The 20,792-nt window shown below is 35.4% G+C and overlaps 2 protein-coding genes across 2 annotated transcripts; both read right to left on the bottom strand.

The window, feature by feature from the left end:
- On the bottom strand, positions 1-1,305 carry LOC120194991 (VQ motif-containing protein 9-like). The gene has a single exon (XM_039197137.1). The coding sequence runs from the start codon at positions 1,148-1,150 to the stop codon at positions 146-148; it is 1,005 nt and encodes a 334-aa protein (XP_039053068.1). The 5' UTR covers positions 1,151-1,305; the 3' UTR covers positions 1-145.
- A 17,906-nt stretch (positions 1,306-19,211) lies between these two features.
- On the bottom strand, positions 19,212-20,754 carry LOC120195050 (GDSL esterase/lipase At5g03980-like). Its single transcript, XM_039197179.1, is given in 7 exon segments — positions 19,212-19,437; positions 19,523-19,600; positions 19,603-19,795; positions 19,875-20,023; positions 20,106-20,324; positions 20,511-20,539; positions 20,541-20,754. Coding segments are annotated over 7 exon segments (1,056 nt in total). The 5' UTR covers positions 20,723-20,754; the 3' UTR covers positions 19,212-19,231.
- Between the last annotated feature and the right edge of the window lie 38 nt (positions 20,755-20,792).

A 20,792-nucleotide genomic window follows, 5' to 3' on the forward strand; every position in this document is an offset into this window, starting at 1 on the left:
TATATTCTGACCAGGGCGAGAAAATTTTCTCTCTTCATCCAACCACCGGTAATTGAATAAAATTCCCCACCAACCTAACCATGTACAAAAAATCCTAAAGCCTCAATTTTCCCATCTTTGAAGGCTTACCTGAACTTAAAATTTATCAAAGGCCTCCCCCTTTTGGACTCGGCACTGGCACCGTTGGTGACAGCGGGAATCCTAATTGACCCGAATTTGGAGAAAATAGCAAACTTGGGGAAAGTAACGGATATGGTGACCGAGGAGAATTCAGGAACCCGAATGGTAGTGGTGATGACGGTAGCTGTGACTGGCTTATCCCTGTTGATGATACTTGTGGCGGTTGTTGTTGATGTGGCTGTTGTGGCAGCGGCGCCGGTTGCTGCTGCTGTTGCTGTTGTGGAGCGGTGAAGTTGTTCCAACGGGGTGGGGCCAATGGTGGGAATCCCGAGAATTGCTTTGGAATGGAATCAACAGTGGAGGACACGGAGCTTTGGAAGTATCGCAAATAGGCGGAGACCGGCGATTCAGCAGCCGCGTGCACAGTCGGAAATGGAGGGAGCGGCGAAAGAGGCGCCCCAGCCGGCGGCCTTTGAACAAAGCTATTACCAATGGGACCACTGATAGGAAGGATAGGCTGAGAGCAACAGAGAGGGTTCATGTTGGGGACAGCGCAATTAATCATGGTAGGCGCAGGGCGATTGCTAACGTGCGCCAATGGAGGAGGTCGGATCCTCTGTAGTCGAGAGCTTTGTGGCTTCGGTTGGTGGATTGGTGGAGGAGAAGAGAACCGCTCGTGAGCCGGTGAACCGGTGAGCTTCTGTACGACATCCCTGAAGTCGTTCTTGTTGATGTTGTAAACCGGTGGCTGGTGTTGTTGAGCCTGGACACCGCCTTGATTCGGATTCTGGGGCTGAGGCTCGGATAGTTGAGGTTGCTGCTGTGGAGGCACAGCTAGGGTGTGGTCAAAGGAAGCCTTTTTGATGATAGGAGGAGCATTGGTGGAGGGTTTGGAGATCTTGTGAGAAAGCTTGTTGAGATGTTTGAGGTAATGATCTCGATTGTCAATATTGTTAACGTTGGAGCTCCCGCTGCTACCGGCGGTGGTGCTGGTGGTAGAGACACCAGAAGAGTGGCAGCTTTTATCCATTTTAAAACAAAACAAGAAAGAACCAAGCTTTCTCCCCCTCTAAAACTCGCTTTCTGTTTCAGTTTACAGATCTGTAATGATCTAGTTTAGTTTCTGGGTGGCCAAATCTTCCTCCTCATGGCAGACTAAACAAAAGGGGTCGAGATAGAGTGAAGGTGGTTTTCATTTTCATTTTCATTTATTGGACTAAAATATTAAAAAAACTTTTATTGTCAAGCATTTGAACAGGGAAAGAGAGAGAAAAGTAGGAAAAGAACGAACACTGGTCTTTGTTTGCCTTTGTGCCGCTGTCTAATCTCTCTTTAATTTCCTTTTTTTTTTTTTCGAGGCAAAATTTGAAGAAACATGACCACCCGTAAAAGAAGCCACGAATACCTCTCTCTTGTATTCTTATCTGATGCTGGGGCCTGGGAGAGTAGATTGTGATTGCGGGCGTCGACAATGTTTGTTTCTCGTCGTGTTCCCGGTGACCGAGTTTTAAACCTAGTAGTGACTCACCAACCAAGCTGTCAAAATTGCAGTCTCATTTCCATATTCCACTCACTAGGTTTCTACCTGAGGATTTTATTTGGGGGTTATAATTACTTAAATTGGAGGCCAAAAAGGGAAACAGATAATGAGTTTTATTGGGTTTGTTTTTGGATGGAAAGGTGTATCCCTCCCTGAATTGTGTGATTAATGTGGAGACTTTCCCTTTGATTTTAATTTCTGGAGTTACGGAAGGAATCTGGTCAAAGGCAAGCTCCACTAATGAGATCGAACGTGAAACGGACAGCAACCCAGCCAAAACAAGGCTGCAAAAAGGTTTTCCTTCTACTTCCACTGTCCTTGATGATACAAATACATAATAAGCCTTGTTTTCCGTGGGCTCAATAAATATGTGATTGAAAGAGATGAGACAATGTGCTCAGCTTATCAAGTACGGGGGAAAGGGAAATGACCTGTATAATTGGGACGTTACGAATGAATCAAATGAATTAATGGTGTAAATTCTGAGTAATCAAACTATTTAAGTCAAAAGAAAAACACAAAACTAGAAGTTCAAACTCAATGCCCGTTAGCACAACTTATAATTTGCAAGTTGAAGGGAAAAGGAGACAAGAATATGTGAACAAATGATGATGCAGGGACACTTTTTGAGAGAGATGCTAAGACCACCCCATCACTCCATACTCCTACCTTACCTTTCTCTCGTTTTTTTCGTTTCTTATATATATATATATAAAGGATGCAGTTGCTGTTCAAGTCCCGGAGTATACTACTAACCAAGCACTAAGCTGTCCCTTTTTTTTTTCCTTCGAATCTTTACTCTGAATCACATTTTTTTTAGATTTAAAGGGTTTGAAGTCTCCATTTGAATAGTATGCATCATCCCATAAATTATTGATTATGATTCTCTATCCAACTTAAATTGTATAAACCATTTACTATCAATATAAACTAAAAGGTTACCATCATAGAAAACGAATGCAGGTGGTATAAAATTTCCCTATAAATGGGTGAGATTTTGCTTGTTACCTTTGTTGTAATTATTATAGTATGCAAGCAGCTTTATAAACAAAAGAAGAAGAATGAATAATATATTGGGATTAAAACGAAATAGAAATGAAAATGAAAAGGCCTGGCTTATCAACGGGAGAGTAAGTGTTTTGTCGGTTTGTACGGGAGATTAAAACATTTTGATAATAAAGGAAACATATTTAAAAAGATTCACATGTCATGTGCTGCTAACTTTGCCTTTGGATCTTTGACCGCTTCTTTAACTTGTTCTCCCATTCCTCTTCCAGTTTCAACACTCCTTGTCTACTCTCTCTCCTTGGATTGTTTATTAATTTTGTTATTTGGATTTTGTAATCTGAAAAAGAACTGATGTGCCACGTACACTGGCAACCACAAATGACTTTTGAATGTTTGCAACTAATTTATGGTTGGTTTGATTAATTTATTTAAAAATTTGATTTAATTAATTGTTTATATAAAAGTGTTTATTAAAATTTAGTTGATAATTGATATGGGTAAAATGATAAATAAGAAATTATTCGGATGTATGTTTTATAATATTTTAGTCTTTAATGGGATAAAATTATTCAGATAAAATATTTTTTACAAGAATTAAAAATTCCTTAAGAAAATTAGCAAATGTTTTTGAAAATTTTGAATATATTTTTTAAATTTAATATTTACAAATATTAACCTTGTGAGATTGATACATACTATTAACTTTGTATAAAATATACACTATATTTTTTATACTTTCATGTTTTGTTATATTTTATTAACTAAAATATATTTGAAAATCTACAACTAAAAAATAGAACAATAAAATAAAATTTCACTAAAATATATTAGGATGAAGGATGTTTCATTAGATTAAGTTTTATGGCAATGATGAAATTATAAAAATAATAAGGTCAAATATGTTATTTAACATCTTATTTTTCAATAAACTCTTCCAAACCGTTGGATTTTTCAGCTTTTTTTTCATTTTTTAACTTATTTTGCACAATAAACTCTTTCAAAAAAATGTTTACCAAACACTAAAAATAAAAGGTTTAACTATTAATAAGTTATTTATGTTCAAATAAACTAAAATCTTTTCGAAAATCTATTTATCAAAAACCCCCCTTATTCCATCTCTTACCTCGGCTTATCGACTTCTTAATTCTTTCTCAATATATCTTATATTTAATTTACATTCATTAAATATTTATTTCTTATTAAAAATATATTTTTGGATTGATTTACATTTAAATTTTAATTAAAAAATATCTCAATCGAGTTAAGATTCGATTTATTATTATTTTATTCATTATTTTTTAGAAATAGTTAGTTTTATTACAAAGAAAAAATATCTAAAATTACAATAAATCTTTACAACCATAAACGTAAATTAATCATATAAATAGAATATTTTCCTATAATCATTAACACGAAAATTAACCATTTAATATCTCACAATGATTATACAAGGAAAATATTAAAAACTTAACCGGAAAAACTCGAACGAAAAATAGATACGAACAGATCTGATTACATCGACAAACGAACCAAAAACAATGACAAAACTACTGAAATATTACTGACAAAACACAAATCAGAATTGAATTCACTAATGCAAAACAAGTATCTAAATCCGATCATGATAACAATAAGTGTCGTCTTAATCAGTTGTGATAATGTCAAAACCAACTTTAAAGAAAAAGATAAAATAAAATAATGATAAAACGACCGAAAATGTTTTATAAAGGATAAACAAAAAATATTAAAATAATTAGGTACAATCTTTCATTTGCATCCAAATAAACCTTTTAAAATGTATTAACCAAACAATCTCGTATTAAATGAATTATTGTTATTTCTTGAGATATCGAGTTGAACACGAAAAATACCAGAATATGAATGTTCAATGTTAAGTGATTGAGAGTTATTTTTAAATAGATATTACTTACTATTTATATTAAATGAATAAAAAATCTTTTAAAATTAAATTAATTCCGGGAGAAGTTGTCTACATAAATCATTTTTATTTGAAATAATACAGATCGAAAGATTAACCTCAATTATTGTAAAAGAAAAGATTAACCTTTATTCCGATATAATTAAAGTATCAAGAGTACTTTAAAAAAGTTAAATAGTACTTTAATAATAAAATTATTGTTTATTATTAATTTAGTATTTAAAATATTTGTAATTTAATTTAGTTATAAATTTTCATTCAGTAATTATGTTATCTCCGTTCTTTTGTTAAAAAAATTCACATAAAATTATAAGGATGACTTACATAGAGTGTTATTTGATGTTTAATTTTTGAAAACATTATGGGTGAGAAAAAAATTAAAAAATAAGGATGTTCGAGAACTATTTTAGAATTTAAATAATTTGTTACAATGAATGTGGAACTCATCGTGAGAGTGACGACATACGAGTTTTATAAAACATATTAAAAAATAGAATTCATCATATGAATTAGAACAAAATTGTATAGAACTCGTGACAAGTTTAAATTTTTTAATATATTTTATATAACTCGTCACCCTGGTAACGAATTTCATGCGTACCATATTAGATGGTCTAAATTCCGAAATAATTCTCAAACACCATTATTTAAAAAAATAGGCAAAAGGGTATCTAAGGCCCTCGTATTTTTTTTAAAAAAACATTGTAGCCCTCCATTTTTTTGCACCCAATGTGACTCTCCAAGTAAAAAAAAAACTCAATGTGGTCATTTGACCAACGTTTTCCGTCGTTAACCAACGACTCCATTACTTTGTGCTGGCGTGGCACGTTAAGCAAGCCAACATCCTATTTTCTCTCTCAATCTGGCCCTCTAATTCAAGAAAATAACTCAATCTGGCCCTCCTATTTTTCTCTCTTATGTTTTGGTCACTAAACTTTAAAACTTTAATCACTCAACTTTTGAATTGCTCCTATTTTAATCATCATGATTTATTTTATTAATATTTATATATGATGTGATATTTTTTGTCACACTGGGCCACCGAGGCGACTCCTGATTTTCTAAATCTATTTATTTTCTTTTTAAACATACTGAATAATGTCATAATTAAAATATAAATAATTGTTATAAAACATTTTACAAAATAGAAGCTCTGTGACACATAATTTAAAATTAGATAATACAAACCTTAAGTTTAGCAACCGAATACATGAGTAAGGTTCTACGAATGCATTTGCCCATTAAACTACAATAAAATATTCTAAAGGAGACGCTGGAAATCCTGCCATGGTGGTGTTCCACAAACTGCACAAGCTACCGACCTGCTAATAGAAAATGTCTGAAGGATGGGCTTACAAAGTTCAACAGTATAATCACTAATCTAGAGCAACATAAGAAATTCATAAACATAAGCATGTTAAAGACATGATACTAAGCAGTAGGTACATGCAAGATCTAGATCAAGTGCTACCTACTTAGGGCTCGACAATTCTATCGTTATAGTCTGAGTCTTATGTTTCCCTTAGTCTTCTACTAAGAGCCTCACCATGAATATACAAATATTGAGTCTCTAACTACAATACCAAAATGACAGAATGCAATAAGCATGATATATAACCAAACATCAAATATACATATATTTATTGCCATTGTCATCAATACATGGAAGTGCGTTAGCACTGGTACTAAAGTGCCTCAGTACTGATACGAAAGTGCATTCACACTGCAACTAAAGTGCCTTAGCACTATTGGCATATATCAGGATATTTAACATATATATACTTTAGACGATCGTCATGCATACAAGTATCTCGAGTGTCCTTATCGTTTCCCAAGCAGTAAACATAGGCATAAGTCTTATTGAATCTTATCCCATAAGGTTTTTACGGTTATCACACATATAATATTATTATCTCATTGTTATCTTGTCATTGTTTTTATTTACAACACAAGTAGGTGAGAACGTTCCCTCACTTACTAGTATTTCGGTTGTTTCCTCTCCTAGATCATTATGCCAAAGCTTAACATTATTTTAGTGTCTTATGCCCTTAAGGTGATTCATAATCATTACTACCCATGCATATTTAAGGCCCAAAGGCCACACAATAGTGACATCGCTAACCTACTCCTCGCTAGTGTTCGGGCAACTAAGTTAGTTTGACTATACCGTAGCATAGTTGAATTCGCTAAAGTGAAATTATCCTCTCACTAGCAACTATCTCGCTCGTTATTTACTTAAGGACGCTTTAATCACTTTGGCTCAAGAGAAGTCTCAATGTGTTCCCAATTCAACGACGATCACTGAGTTGTTGATCACTGGTTGTACTATTCGCTAGTCTATTACATGATTCAGGTTCAACTTTGAGTAGCGACGCTCTAGTCACTCTTATCATACTTCCCTTCAATGCCCCCTTGAACTAAAGGGACGACTTACACTTTTCGGGTTCAATGATGTTCTCGAAGCTCACGTTTTTCGCTATTATAAAATCTGACTTATTCACTGTACCATAACGATCCTTATCTTCAACAATCCCTATATATCACCAAAGTTATTTCAATATATTACGCTTAATACAATCACATCGGTGGTAATACATTCCTACGAGTGTTTCTAGGTATGATAGGTCATTTATATCCCTAATGAACTATGTTGTACTATTACATATCGTCCTTAGCTCTTACGAGCCTTAAACGGGTCAAATCTAACCATCCGAAGTGAGTAGTATCGATACTCTACTTGTAATATCGATACCCTAAGGTTAAGTATCAATACCCCTATGAGTATCAATACAAAAAATGCAGTATGTTACAAAAAAGGGCTTTAATATCCATATTGTCACTGCAATATTAATACTCCCCATGGCAGTATCGATACTCCTAGCCAAAATTCCTAATTTTTCCCCAATTTATCCAATATCGATACTATTCATCCAAGTATTGATACTCGAACCTTGAAATGGTTTATTTAGGCTTAAGAACCACTAAAAAATCATCCCAAATGACTTGGTTTGGTTTCTAAACTTATTCTGAAGCTTTTGTAAGTTGTTTAGGGTCTTAAAGTATCATAAAAACGTGTTATTAACATTTAAAGTGTGATTTGCTTGAGAAATAAAAGATAAACCCTAAAATGTTCAAATCACTAAATCTTAGCAGAATCTCTAAATTTATGAAAACTTAATACTCCAAAGAATTAGAAACACACTACTTTGATGTTTGGATCCCGAAATGAACCTCCTTGCTTAGCCACACTCTTCTCCTTGGTGATTTGGATGAAACCCCCCACTTTTCTTTAGCTAGAAAAAATCAAAGACTTCGATTCTTTAAAACTATGTTTCAAAGGGGATTAAGAACGAAAATGAAACAAGAAAAAAGTTTATGACCTTACCTTAGAATTATGGCTACTTAGAAAATATGAAGGACAAAGAAATGAAGAAGAAGAAAATGAAGAGAATAGAAATAATATGAGATATAAAACCCTCATCTTTGTAAAATGGTTAAATTGTACAGTTAGTCCTTTCTTTTTTATACAATTTGAAATCCCCTTTTTATGGCTAATTGAGCCCAAATCCAAACCCAATTAATCCTAACGACTTTACTTATGAATTTCACAAGGTCCACTTACTTCTCGGGTAAACCCAAAACTACTAGCCCGAAATTTGGGTGTTTCATTTTCTTTTCAACCAAAGATTTATTTTTTCTTCTTCTTTCATTACCATATTCAGTAAACCCAAATTGAACTTGTAAAAAAAATTGAAAAACTGGGAATGAACTACTTAACCGGGTAATGAAAGAAAGAAAAAAAAGAAATCTCTTGTTGAAAATGAAGAAAAATGAAATGAGAGGATAAATGAGGAGAGTGGAGATTTGGAAATATATAAAGCAGAAGGAATATTTTTTTATTTAATTATAATTTTGGGAATATTTTTTTGTTTCAATATGATTTTAAAATTTTAATTTAATTAATATTATTGTAATCAAATATTAATAAAATAAGAATAGTAAATGACACATCATACATAAATATTAATAAAATAAATCATGATGATCAAAACAAGAGTAATTCAAAAGTTGAGTGATTAAATTGAAAACTTTTTAAAGTTTAGTGACTATAGAAGAGAGAAGATAGTTGAGTGATGAATTGTATAATTTTATCATTTATAACATCGATAGATAGATGGTCGAGGGTGGATTTAGTTATTTTCTTGAGTTGGAGGGCCAGATGTTGACATGCTTAATGTGCCACATCAACACAAAGTAACAGAGTTGTTGGTCAACGACAGGAAACATTGGTCAAATGACTACATTAAAAAAAATTTACTTGAAGGGCCACATTGTTTTTTTAAAGTGCGAGGGCTTTAAGTACTATTTTGCCAAAAAAAAAATACGTCAATTGTTTAGCCAATGAAACATTCATGTGACACAATATTTATTAAATTTAGTTTTTAAAAAATGATAAAATATATTTTAATAATTTAAAATGGAGAATATTTAAAAAAGATCTCTTTTTTTACAATTCTATGAATATAATTACGAGACGCAAATCAAGTAACCTTCGTGATAAAAGAATTGTTGTTATTTCTTAAGGATTTAAGTTCGAGCACCATGAATACTAGGGCTATAAGCCTTCAATATCAAAAGAATAAGAGTTATAATTGAATATATATTATTTTATACTTATTTCAGATTAAAAAATAGATTATAATTTTGTGGGTTCAAATAAAAATTATGAATATGATTAAGCAAAATTTCCATGCGCAAGATCTGGACTGTTGATAGGCCGACCATTGGAGACAGCGTCTACTATATGGATCGACTCTCAAACTATAACGATGGCTGGTGTAAATTTAGAGCTTTTTTAGCCCAACAGGGCAGTCCCAAAAATAATTTAAAAAATAGGGCATAAATAATATTATTTTGGGATCTACGATATTTTCAATAGTGCATGAAATTTGTCACGGGTGACTAGTTTGAATAAAAAATATTTTTATTCAAATTTTTTACTTTGATATGCTAAATTGTAATAAAAGATATATTTTATTATAACTTGTTATCTCGAAGTGACAAGTTCAATGAACACTAAAAAAAATATTAAAATCCCAAAATAAAAAACCCAAGTACCCTAATAGACTAAATAAAAAACCTGGATACCTTAACGGGCAAAACTCCCTAAATTTAGGGTCTCATACTTTTACGCCGGCTGGATCGAAGAAAACCCTGTTTCCTTAGGATTTGGGCCGGCGGTGACTGACCTTAAAATTAGGGCTAGTCAAGGATTTTAAAAAATGAATTTGAATTGTATTTGGGCTTTGATTGACGGGTTTAAGTTTTAATCAATTAACGGGCCGATGTTGGGATGGTCTTCAACCGGGCCAGATCTGATGGATAGTTGCCTGTTGGGACATGGGATTGCATTTAGGTTAAATATAATGAATTTTAAGTAATTTTGGACTTGTAAATGGACTTTAATATATTTAATTTGAGTTATTATTATTATTATCACGGTATTTGATTTGATACTTTAATTGTTCTTTCTTCATACGACAATAATCCATTATGGCACTAACCAACTTACTTCAGTGTTTAAAAGAAATAGTTGATGTTCTTAGAAATCATGGGTTGAAACACTAGCAACTACAACAGGATGATTGATACTACATTGTCAAATGATTCGAAAATATTTAGAACATATACTACTTTGTAATCACCTTAGTTTATTTACATAATAAAAATAATAATACATTATGAAACAGAAGTATCATCTCAAAATTTTCATTGATTTCATGGATGACCATTCTTGACAGATTACCTACAAAAGACAGACTTGTACGGTTTAGAATGGTTGCAGATAATGTGTGTGGGGTGTGTAAATCTGAGATGGAATCTCATAATCATCTCTTCTCTGATTGTGTCTATGCGAGGGAAGTGTGGAGTGTTGTTTTACGCTCTTGTGGACTTCAAAATGAGCTATACTGCCGGAATGAAGGTTTCATTGGATGGTTGTGAATTTAAAAGGTAAATTCCTTTAGTGCGTATCCTTAAGTTAGCTTGGACTGGATTTGTGTATTACATTTGGGAGAAACGGAATCATAAGTATTTTAGGGGGTCGGTTCGTTTGGTTGATACTATTGTTAGTAGAATCAAAGAGGTTGTGAAGATTAAATTGTATAGGTGCTGCATGAATAGGTTTGATGCTGTAAATAGACAATTGTGTATAGATTAGAGTTTGATTTAATTGTCTAGGGTTTATTCTGCTTCTTGTAGCAGCTAGTCTGCTTCCTTTTTGAATGAATAAAACTTTACTTATCCAAAAAAAAGTATCATCTCAAAATGTTGGTAAAATTAGGTAAATAACGTATACGAAATAATTAATTACAAGTTATACACAATTAGGTAAAGTTTTTCATTAATTAGGTAAAATTTAATTTGATCTTCTTTTTTTTGAAGGAATAACAACTTAATTCCAATAGCATCATCAATTACAAGTTGTTTGATATAATCAGGTTCATCCAGGAAAAACCAAACTGGATTGTGGTTCGATAAGGCCCATTGAGCTAAGGAGTGGGCAACTCTGTTAGCTTCCCTACATACATAATGCACTTTAAAGAGATGATGGTAAGCTAAGCTCAATCTTGCCTCATTGAGCAACAATCCAATTGTAGAAATATCCTGGGTCTTGTTAGAATTCTTGTTCGACAACCTGTACACAATCGAGATGGCATCACCTTCAATGATAACATTGTGCCACCCATTCTCTTACGCGAAGCGAATACCTTGAGAGAAAGTTGTTGCTTCAGTGGATTCAGTCGTAAACGGGGGATTAATTTTCTTTGCCACTCATCCAAGGACCATACCATGCTTATCCCGAGCCACAATGCCCACAACCGCAACCCGAGAGTGCTTACAATACGCCCCATCTACATTAATCTTAACCTTATCCTGATTTGGTTTGCACCATTTACGGGGCCTACTTGATGCTGCACATCAGATGAACAACAAATGGTGTTCGAGGCCAACTTAAACTCCCCAATCAAATTCGAAGAATTCAAAATGATGTCTCTATCCGATTGTAAGTCCCCATTATAAACAAGATTGTTACGTCGGTTCCAAATATTCCATAGTAAAGCAAGAAACAAATCAAAACCTTCACTACTCAACTTAGACTGAACACACGAAAGCCACAAGAGACAAGAATTTAAATCCCAATCGACAAGCTCTTGGGGAAGACCAGCATCACAAGGACCGACTTCGAGTTGGGGCAGTCTTTAATCGCATGCAACACTGATTCCAACTCACTATTGCAAAGTGGACATATATCATCACCAAGATTAGCTTGCTTAATTTTTGACCCCAAAGGAAGAGCTTCATGACAAAGACGCCATCCGAAGATCCTGATTTTCAGGAGGACATTCGCCTTAGCCACAACATTCCAAATACCTTCCACACGCAACGTCGGACTGTTCTGAAATAAAAGCCACTTGTACCCCGATTTAGCAGAGTAATAGCCCAAACTATGATGGCTCCATAACGTCATATCACCTTGAACCGGTGCAATCAAAGTATTAAGGACCTAAGAAGCATCCTCCCTTGAAAACACCCTATTAACTTTTTGCTCATCCCACCTTGCGCTCCCTGAAATCATAAATTTCGCCACTCTAACCGGCTGCTCACTTCGATACATATATCTTTCCTTACAACAAATAGGGCTATAATCCCCCCATATATCCTCAAACATACGAGCCTTACTATCCACTCCCACCCTCAAGAAAAAACCATCCTTAAGGGTCTCTTTAGCCTTCATAAGACTCACCCAAGCATAAGAATGACGATCCCCAAGTTATGCCTAAAAAAAGAGTTTGGAAAAGTATTTAGCTTTAAGGACCTTAAACGCCAAAGAATTCTCATCTTGGATAAGCCTCCAAATCTGATTACCAAGCAACGCAATATTAAACAGGCTAAGATCCCTGGATTCTTTTCTCCGTCTTGTCTTTGATGAAATTGAAAGTCGCACGTTTACCTTTTCCAACAGCAAGAGGTAAACCGAGGTAACTCCCCGGATCCAAAGCCTCCACGAACCCTAATTCACTTAAAAAGGTCGACCTATCCGTAACGGGAGTATTAGGGCTGAAATATATGCTTGACTTTTCAAAATTCACCTTCTGTCCAGAAGCCTCTTCATATTGATTCAAAATGCTTTAACCCTGCGCAGCTCCGTAATATAATTTTTAACAAACAAAATACTATCATCTGCATACAACAAATGAGAAATTCTCGGCCCTCTCAAACTGGCTCTAATGCCCTTGATCTCATTCTTCCTTTGAGCCTTCAGAAGTAACGCAGAGAGCCCCTGAGCGCAAAATAGAAACAAATATAGAGATAGAGGATCTCCTTGACGGAGTCCCCTCTGAGGAATGAAAAATCAGATAATACCTCATTAATACGCACATGGAAAAAAACCGTGAAAATACACTTTCGAATAAGATTAACAAAGGAATCATTAAACCACATTCTAAGCATAACATCCAAAAGAAAATCTCATTCAACTCTATCATATGCTTTCTCCATATATAATTTAATAGTTGCTCCATTGTTAGGGCCATTTTTAGACCCCTTAAGATAGTGAATAAGTTCATGAGCCACTAAATTTTTTTTCGAGATTCGTCTCCCTGGGACAAAAGTACATTGGTTTTCGGCAATACACACATGCATTAAAGGCTTTAAGCGATTAACGATAGCTTTGGACACAACCTTATACATGACCGAACAAAGGCTAATCGGTCTAAAGTTTTTCATTAATTTTGGACTGGTAACCTTGGGAACTAACACAATAACAGTACGATTCACAAAATGAAAGTCAGACAAGCCATTCAAGAGACTTAAATAAAGATCTACAAAATCACTTCCAATAATATCCCAAAAAGAGCGAAAACAAATTACCAGAAAGGCCATCAAAACCTGGAGCTTTTGAAGGATTTACTTGTGAGAAGGCAATGGTGACTTCCTCGGCGGTAAAGTTACGGTAATGCATCTTATTATCACTAGGCGAGATACATCGAGCAATGGCTTGAAGGATCTCCTCGTTAGGTGCCGGTTCAGAAGATCGCAAGAGAGAGGAGAAGTAGCTAGTGGCAACATAAAAAATGTCCTCCAGTTTGTCACACCAAACTCCCCCTTCACTCTCCAACCTCTCAACCCAATTCTTTTTCCGGCGCCCATTTGCTCTAGCATGAAAGAAAGTTGAATTTTGATCCCCATCCTTAAGCCAAACAACTCAGGATCTCTGAAGCCAATACCTCTATCCTTATCCATAATGTCCTTCAGCTCCACTAATGCTTTCTGACACTACTCACAACTCATCCGAAACCGGACCCGAATCAAGCTGAAGAATACGACTTTTAATGTGCCTCTCATCCCACTTGGCTTTACCTCTTCTCACCCGTTGCCAAGTACCAAGCCTTTCCCCTAACTTCCCCACTTTAACCGAGAAAGGATCTTCATTATTCTTCCAAGTATTTTGAACAATTTGTCAGCATTGATCTTCATTAGCCCAACACGCATCAAATTTAAAAGTCTCTCCTACAAGAGCAAGACGTGTTGGCACTCCCCAAGCTCAAGGAAATCGCAGAATGGTCAGAATTAGCCGTCGGGATCGTAACCACGGCACTCCGGGAACAAAAGCCTCCAGTCATTTTTCGCCACAAACCTATCAATTCTTTCGTACACAAATGACCTTGCCCAAGTTCCACTAGCCCAAGAAAATCATCCTATCCTAGGCCGAATGTCCTACAAATCCGCCCCACGTAGACATCGTTGGAACTCCTCCATATGCACCCTCACCGATTTTTGACCTCCTCTCTTCTTATCCGGATGGATAATTTTATTAAAATCTCATCCCATACACCACGGGAGAGGAGATATAATACAAATGAGTAATCAACTTCTAATTATGCTTCTTATCCGACCATGCACTTCGACCGTAAAATCCAGTAAATCTGAATCTATGCTCTTTCCAATGGACTTCCACATCTATATGAAGATTCGAAAAGGTCTGAAGGGAGACATCAATACCCTCTTCCAAAGCATCATTAGGCCCACGCAATCGTCCACTCTTTCAACTGAGAAACATCCGAACATCTTTGTAGCCAATCTTATAGCCTCAGCCTTATTTTTTCGTAACTTAGTTTCAGAAACAAAAACCAATACTGGGTCATTTTAGGAGATCATCCTCCTAAGCTCTCAAACTGTCGCATGGTTCCTAAGCCCTCGACAGTTCCAACACAAAATCGTCACGGCGACTGGCGAGGCTGAACCTCAGCCACCACCGTTAACATAACATCCCTGGTGTGTTTCTCCGGTATCTCGCTTGGGTCCTCCTCCTCGCTCGTACCCACCTTAAAATTCAGGGTAGAGTCAGAGATATGCACTACCTGGCGATTCACTCGTTTAACCTTCCTCTTTCCTTACTCAACTCCCCATTCTTTCTCTTCCCCGAACTAGAAGAACCAACCTCGACCCTCACACTTGGGTCTCGATCGGGCTATTGCTCCTCCACCATTGCACGATCACGAACGAGGAAGATCTCCGGAAAAGTTTGAGGCAGAGAGCTATCCGGCCCAGTGGGATCTGACAAATCTGAATCATCCTCTTGATTAGAGTTTGATGAGTGCAGAAGATCTCTTCTCGGGATCCACGGTCCACCTTGGGGAATCCTTGCAATCCGTTCCGAAAACGGACTGTTCGCCGAACTTGTCATTGACCGTCCATTGTTCTCACATTCAACATAAATAATCCATTCTCTTCTTCTATTGCTACTCTCTTCTGTTGCTTAATAGGCGGCACTCTAAGCCATTCCCCAAACTAGAGACTACTGCAATTATTCCAAGAAACCCGAACATTCAATAAGCACATGGCCAATAATACAACCCCTATGACAAAATGAATGCAGACGTTCATATTTGAGTAATCACTTCCTCGGTTGCCCATTCGCAAGCTGCCCCATCTTGGCACATCTGCGTAACGGCTTGGTGCAATCAATCTCCACTCTAACCCGAAGATATCACCCATTCTTCTTTCTCCGAACCTTGTATCAGTAGCAATGGTCTTCCCTATTCTATTGCCAATCTTTTCTACTATCTCAATCCGCATAAGCCCCAAAGGGAGCTCATAAATTCTCACCCACACAGCTAGAGGCCTGAAGTCAAATTCTTCAATACTTAATGTAGGGTCAAAGTGTGATATTGCCAAAATAGTTCATTCGAAACTTCATGGGGTGCGTTCCAAAATCGTTTGCTTATCCGAGAGCGTTTTGAACTTAAACAGGAACATATTGTCTTTCAAAATGCTTGAACCCATATAGAGCAGAAAACCCGAAATAAGCGGAAGAATCGCAACACCATCTCGCTATCTACTCTCTTGTAGCTAATTATCTTTGCAACGATCCACTTATCCATTTCCACCACACCATCTTCAATAATGACCCTTGGTGGAGAGATATCCTCCGACTCTTCCTCAGTGAATCTCAGGTGCTTCATAAGAACCGCAACCTTTTCTGACATTGTACTAGTAGAATGGTCAAATGAAGGAGAAAGCAAAATACCACTCTTACACCCTTTTTTGTTAGCCAACACTTCAAAGGAGTTACACCGAAAAACAAAGACAAAGGTAGATAACTTTCTTTTGAGAGTGTGATAGGTAAGATCGACCTCACACCCCTTAGCTTCCTTACCCAATCCCGACTAGCAATCCCATCGAATTGACTAGGAAATTTTCGATGTGACTTTTCCCACTTACAACCTCTACCAACCCTTAATAAATTCTTTACAATAAAATATCTCTTCATAATACCAACCAAAATAAAATTATTTGAATATTCCATTTCCCCAAAAAGAAGCAATATCTCATAGATTTTTCAGCCTATAAACCTGTCCGTAAAGTGACCGCAGAAACTGCCTACCTACTCTGCCTGACGGGACTTTAATCTCTCGCCCCACGCCTGATCCCAGCCGATTTCACCTGCTGACTGCACAAGGCAGTACATCGAGTAGACAAGCCCCATACTGCATTGAAAATATACTTTCTGTTGTACAATATGCTGCCATCGAAACAAATAAATAAGTTGTTCTCCCACTTGCCAAGACCACAAATCATACTTAAACATCCTTAGATACTTCCATTTAAAATACTTCCAATAAAATCCCCGAAAACAACCTAATATCATTTCAATAATGGGCTCTTGACTTGTCTCTTGAATAAAAAATCCCTCAACTTTCCTTGTTTGATAATTCCCTCTAAAATAATTCACCCCAAAATCACAACACCACACGCTTTCTCCCTTAATGGACAACTTTACTTTAACAAACCAAACCCATAACCACTTGTCAGTCCGTACATTAGCAGTTACAAACGTGTCACAGCCTCTAATCTTTTCAATCTCTCCCCTTCTACTTTTGGTAAACCAACTCCGATCATCTTCTTTTTTTCCCTTACCGGAACCTACTGATTTTTCCGACACAAAACTCCACCGAACTCCTTGACCTGTTGCCAAGTTTCCCCGATCACTTCTACTCTGAAATCCTCCCCATTCCTTCTTCCAGTCCTCCACTCTACCCTTAAAGAACCCATTCCCAACAAACCAATCTCGAGTGTTCCCATAAGCTACAATTCCTCTCTCTAATTCATTCCAAGACAACTATATAAAGACAACTCTTACCTTCAAATTCCTCCACTAAAAAAGAACACCGAGAAAGACTTTTGACAACTGAACAACGATCCAATCCTAATAATCTAGGAACTTGATAAGAAAACAACAGGACTTTGTGTAAACATAACCATTTTGAGCTCTATAAATGAATCTCGACAACCAGGAATCCATGGAAAGACATGGAAGAAATCGCTAAGACCAACCGAGGACCCAACTCCAAAGAGAAATCTAGAGAGAATGGAGAGCAAATTCTCGCTCTAGAAACGAGGACACTACCAATAGACATTGAAATGTCTGAAACACTCTTATTTGATCTTCAATTGTCTTCGATTCGTTTCTTGGTATTCGAACAAAATTTGAAATTACTCCTATATACAACTATACAAGAACGAACACATGATTTTATTTTAAAGGAGATGAATCTATAAAATTTTAAGAGAGAATGAATTTATAAACCTCAAAGGATAAAAACATATTTTAAATAAAAAACACATATAACAAATATAAAATATATGGTAATTTTGAAATTTTAAGCGAAACAACTACACCCACCCATTTGCACCAGGAAAGAGCCATTGGAGCCCAAATTACAAATTTAGTTTTTAGTATTATAAAAAAAAGTAAACTATAAATTTAATAGCTAAATTATTATTTTTGTTCCAGTTTTGATATCTAGACTTTATTTATTTAAAAATCATATCTTATATTTAGTTTAAGTTTCAATTTGATACATGTCCAGTGACGGATCCAGAAATTTAAAAACGAGGGTTCAAAAGTTTAATATTATTTTTTTCAATAAAATGGGTATGTAATTTTTTTTATTTTTTTCTTACTCCCTTAATATATTGAACTATATTTAATAATTTATCTAAAATAATAGGTATGCACTTGGCCACCTATGAGCCAAGTGCATCCACCCATGTACCCGTAATTAAAAAATTAACAGAATTGTTGACATCATATTTTTTATTTTATTTTTCAATCATGATGTAACATTATCTTTTGAAACATAAACTAAACATTAGGTATGATTTGAAAAAAATATATAAAGCTTTGGTAAAAAAACAAAATAAAAATAATAGTTTAAATACAAAACGTGTAGTTTACCCTAAAAAATTACAGAGTATTAAGTTGTATTGTCTTCGTTCTTCTAACATAAAATTTTACGATAGAACCATTAACTTCACAACAAAAGTAAGCTCATTCTACTAAGATTGTAAGAGAATTATTAAAGTGGTCCAGATTTAATTGAGTATCAATTTTTAAAAGCAAGTAATTAATTATTAGTATATTTATTAATTGGAGTTGTTGGATCTTATATTGAATTTTATTATATTTAACTCAGTACCACTCATGGATGTATTTTGAGATTTGAAGGAGCAACATCTATTATTATGATGACGTGATAATTATATTTTTGACACCTTTTAAAATCGTATTTTATTATTGAGTTTATTTTTATTTCTATTTTTTTACTTGTTATTCCATTGAAATGATATAACTAATACACATATTTAATGTTATAATTTATATTTTTAAAATAATAAAAACTATGTATAAAACTTAAAGTTATTAAAAAATTCAGCCTCTATTAAAATTAAGTCCTGACTCCGTCCCTGATCCTCGTGATCCATCCCTGTCTATATATGATTAATTGTCTAATTGTTACATATTATATAACTTTTGTGTGCGCGTGAATAATATAAATTGATTAAAAAGTTGTATTTATTAAGAATTTTTTTAAACTGTTAATCAACATTTTCTTTTGCAACTTAATTCATTCAATAAAATATATATAATTAAATTCTACATGTTTAATCCGTAATATGTTCTCTTGATCGATTCATCTAAGACTTCAAATTCCGTTATAGAAATTTTAAAATTTAGTTGAAAAGTAGTAGGTCTATACAGAAATAATAAATGCAACTCAAACGGCACAGCGAAGGTGTGGATAGATGTGATGAAGGAACCAGCCTGTAATAAACTTGTAAGCTTTTTGTGTGAAATGGATTCCATCCCAACTTATGTAGCGGTCGGGATTTGGGCACAGTGCAACGTCTGGTGCGCCACACATTTTGTTGGACCCCAAATTGTAACCACAACAAGCCTTGTCCGTCGTGTGAGGGTCAAAACCTATTCATATTTACAACAAATACGCGTATATTAATAAATCCAAACCAATTTCTAACAGACTATCTATGAATGTTAATGAACTTACCAAGAAACGCCGCTTTGTTCAAGAGCTTCATGTATGCATTGTAATAGTCGGCATATACTATGATCGCATTAGGAAGTTCTTTCTCAATTCTTTTATAGTTTGTTTCAGAAGGTCATTGTGATGGTTTGACAAGCCGTTCAAGTCCTTGAGACAATGAAAATCGTCGTAAGCATCCGAAGCATTGGATCGAAACCCCCTGAGATGTATTGGCAAACAGCCGATCGGGAAGTTTCCGGGAATAATCACCCGAGTAGCACCGTAGCCGACGACTCTCTGTGACAATCAAGAACAAGGTTATTGGTTAACTGGTGCAGTGTTGAAGGATTAAATTATACAAACCAAAAGAACGTACGGCTACAGCATCCTTTATGGCTTGAACAACGGAAGGGGCCATGGATTTGACTTGGTCAAAGGATTTGCCTTGAAACAAGGCGTAGCTATAGTCATTGCCTCCAATCTCCCCAACAATGAACAGAGCCGTTTTAAGTTTCTGGTAACAATCTGTCAGACAAAAGCATCAAACACCATATATTGTTACTTCACGTTATGTATATTTATCATTGAAGTACTTGTGAAAGGGGACCTTCATCATCGCGGCATATGCCATTAAAATGGGTGAACATCCAGTCAAGCTGCCTGCTAAGGGAAGTGTTGGTAACAGGGGCAACAATTCCGTTTTCAGCTAGAATTTCCACAGGCAAAGCGGTGGAGCCGGCAACCGCGAAATTCACTCCACGCCCGCGACTAAATAGTGCTTCGCTGTTCAAGTAGGGCTGTAGGAATGGGATTCCAGCAGATAAAGCTGTCAAAATTACAAGGATTTATCATGACTTTTCAGTCACTTTTTTCAAAGTTAAACTCTCTTTTTTAAAGGTTCAATCAGATTGAGCTGGAAACCAACTTTTGCAAATAATCAAATAAAAGCTATAGACTATCTACTAGCAAAGCATGGGTTTTGATGAAGAAAGAAATGAAGAAAACAGATTACCAAGAAAATCGATGATAAGTAAGCCATTTAGCACAAGGAGAAAAAGGGTCCTCTCGGATCAGATTCCCAGTGTCGGATGTTGAATCCCCCAGCTGATATATGGCATCGAACTTGCAAGTCCTAAGAATACCTGCATTGCCATCAGGTGAGCCAAGAAGAAGAAAGCAAAGCAGGACAGCAACTTGAGAACCAAGACTGCTATCCATTCTCATTTTCAAGAGAGAATCAGTTAGCTGGAAACAAAATATTCGGCTAATAACTATCACTTACAACTGCCTCAGA

The sequence above is a fragment of the Hibiscus syriacus genome, unplaced genomic scaffold (genome assembly GCF_006381635.1).
Source record: "Hibiscus syriacus cultivar Baekdansim isolate YM2019G1 unplaced genomic scaffold, ASM638163v2 tig00117005_pilon, whole genome shotgun sequence".
Lineage (NCBI taxonomy): Eukaryota > Viridiplantae > Streptophyta > Magnoliopsida > Malvales > Malvaceae > Hibiscus > Hibiscus syriacus.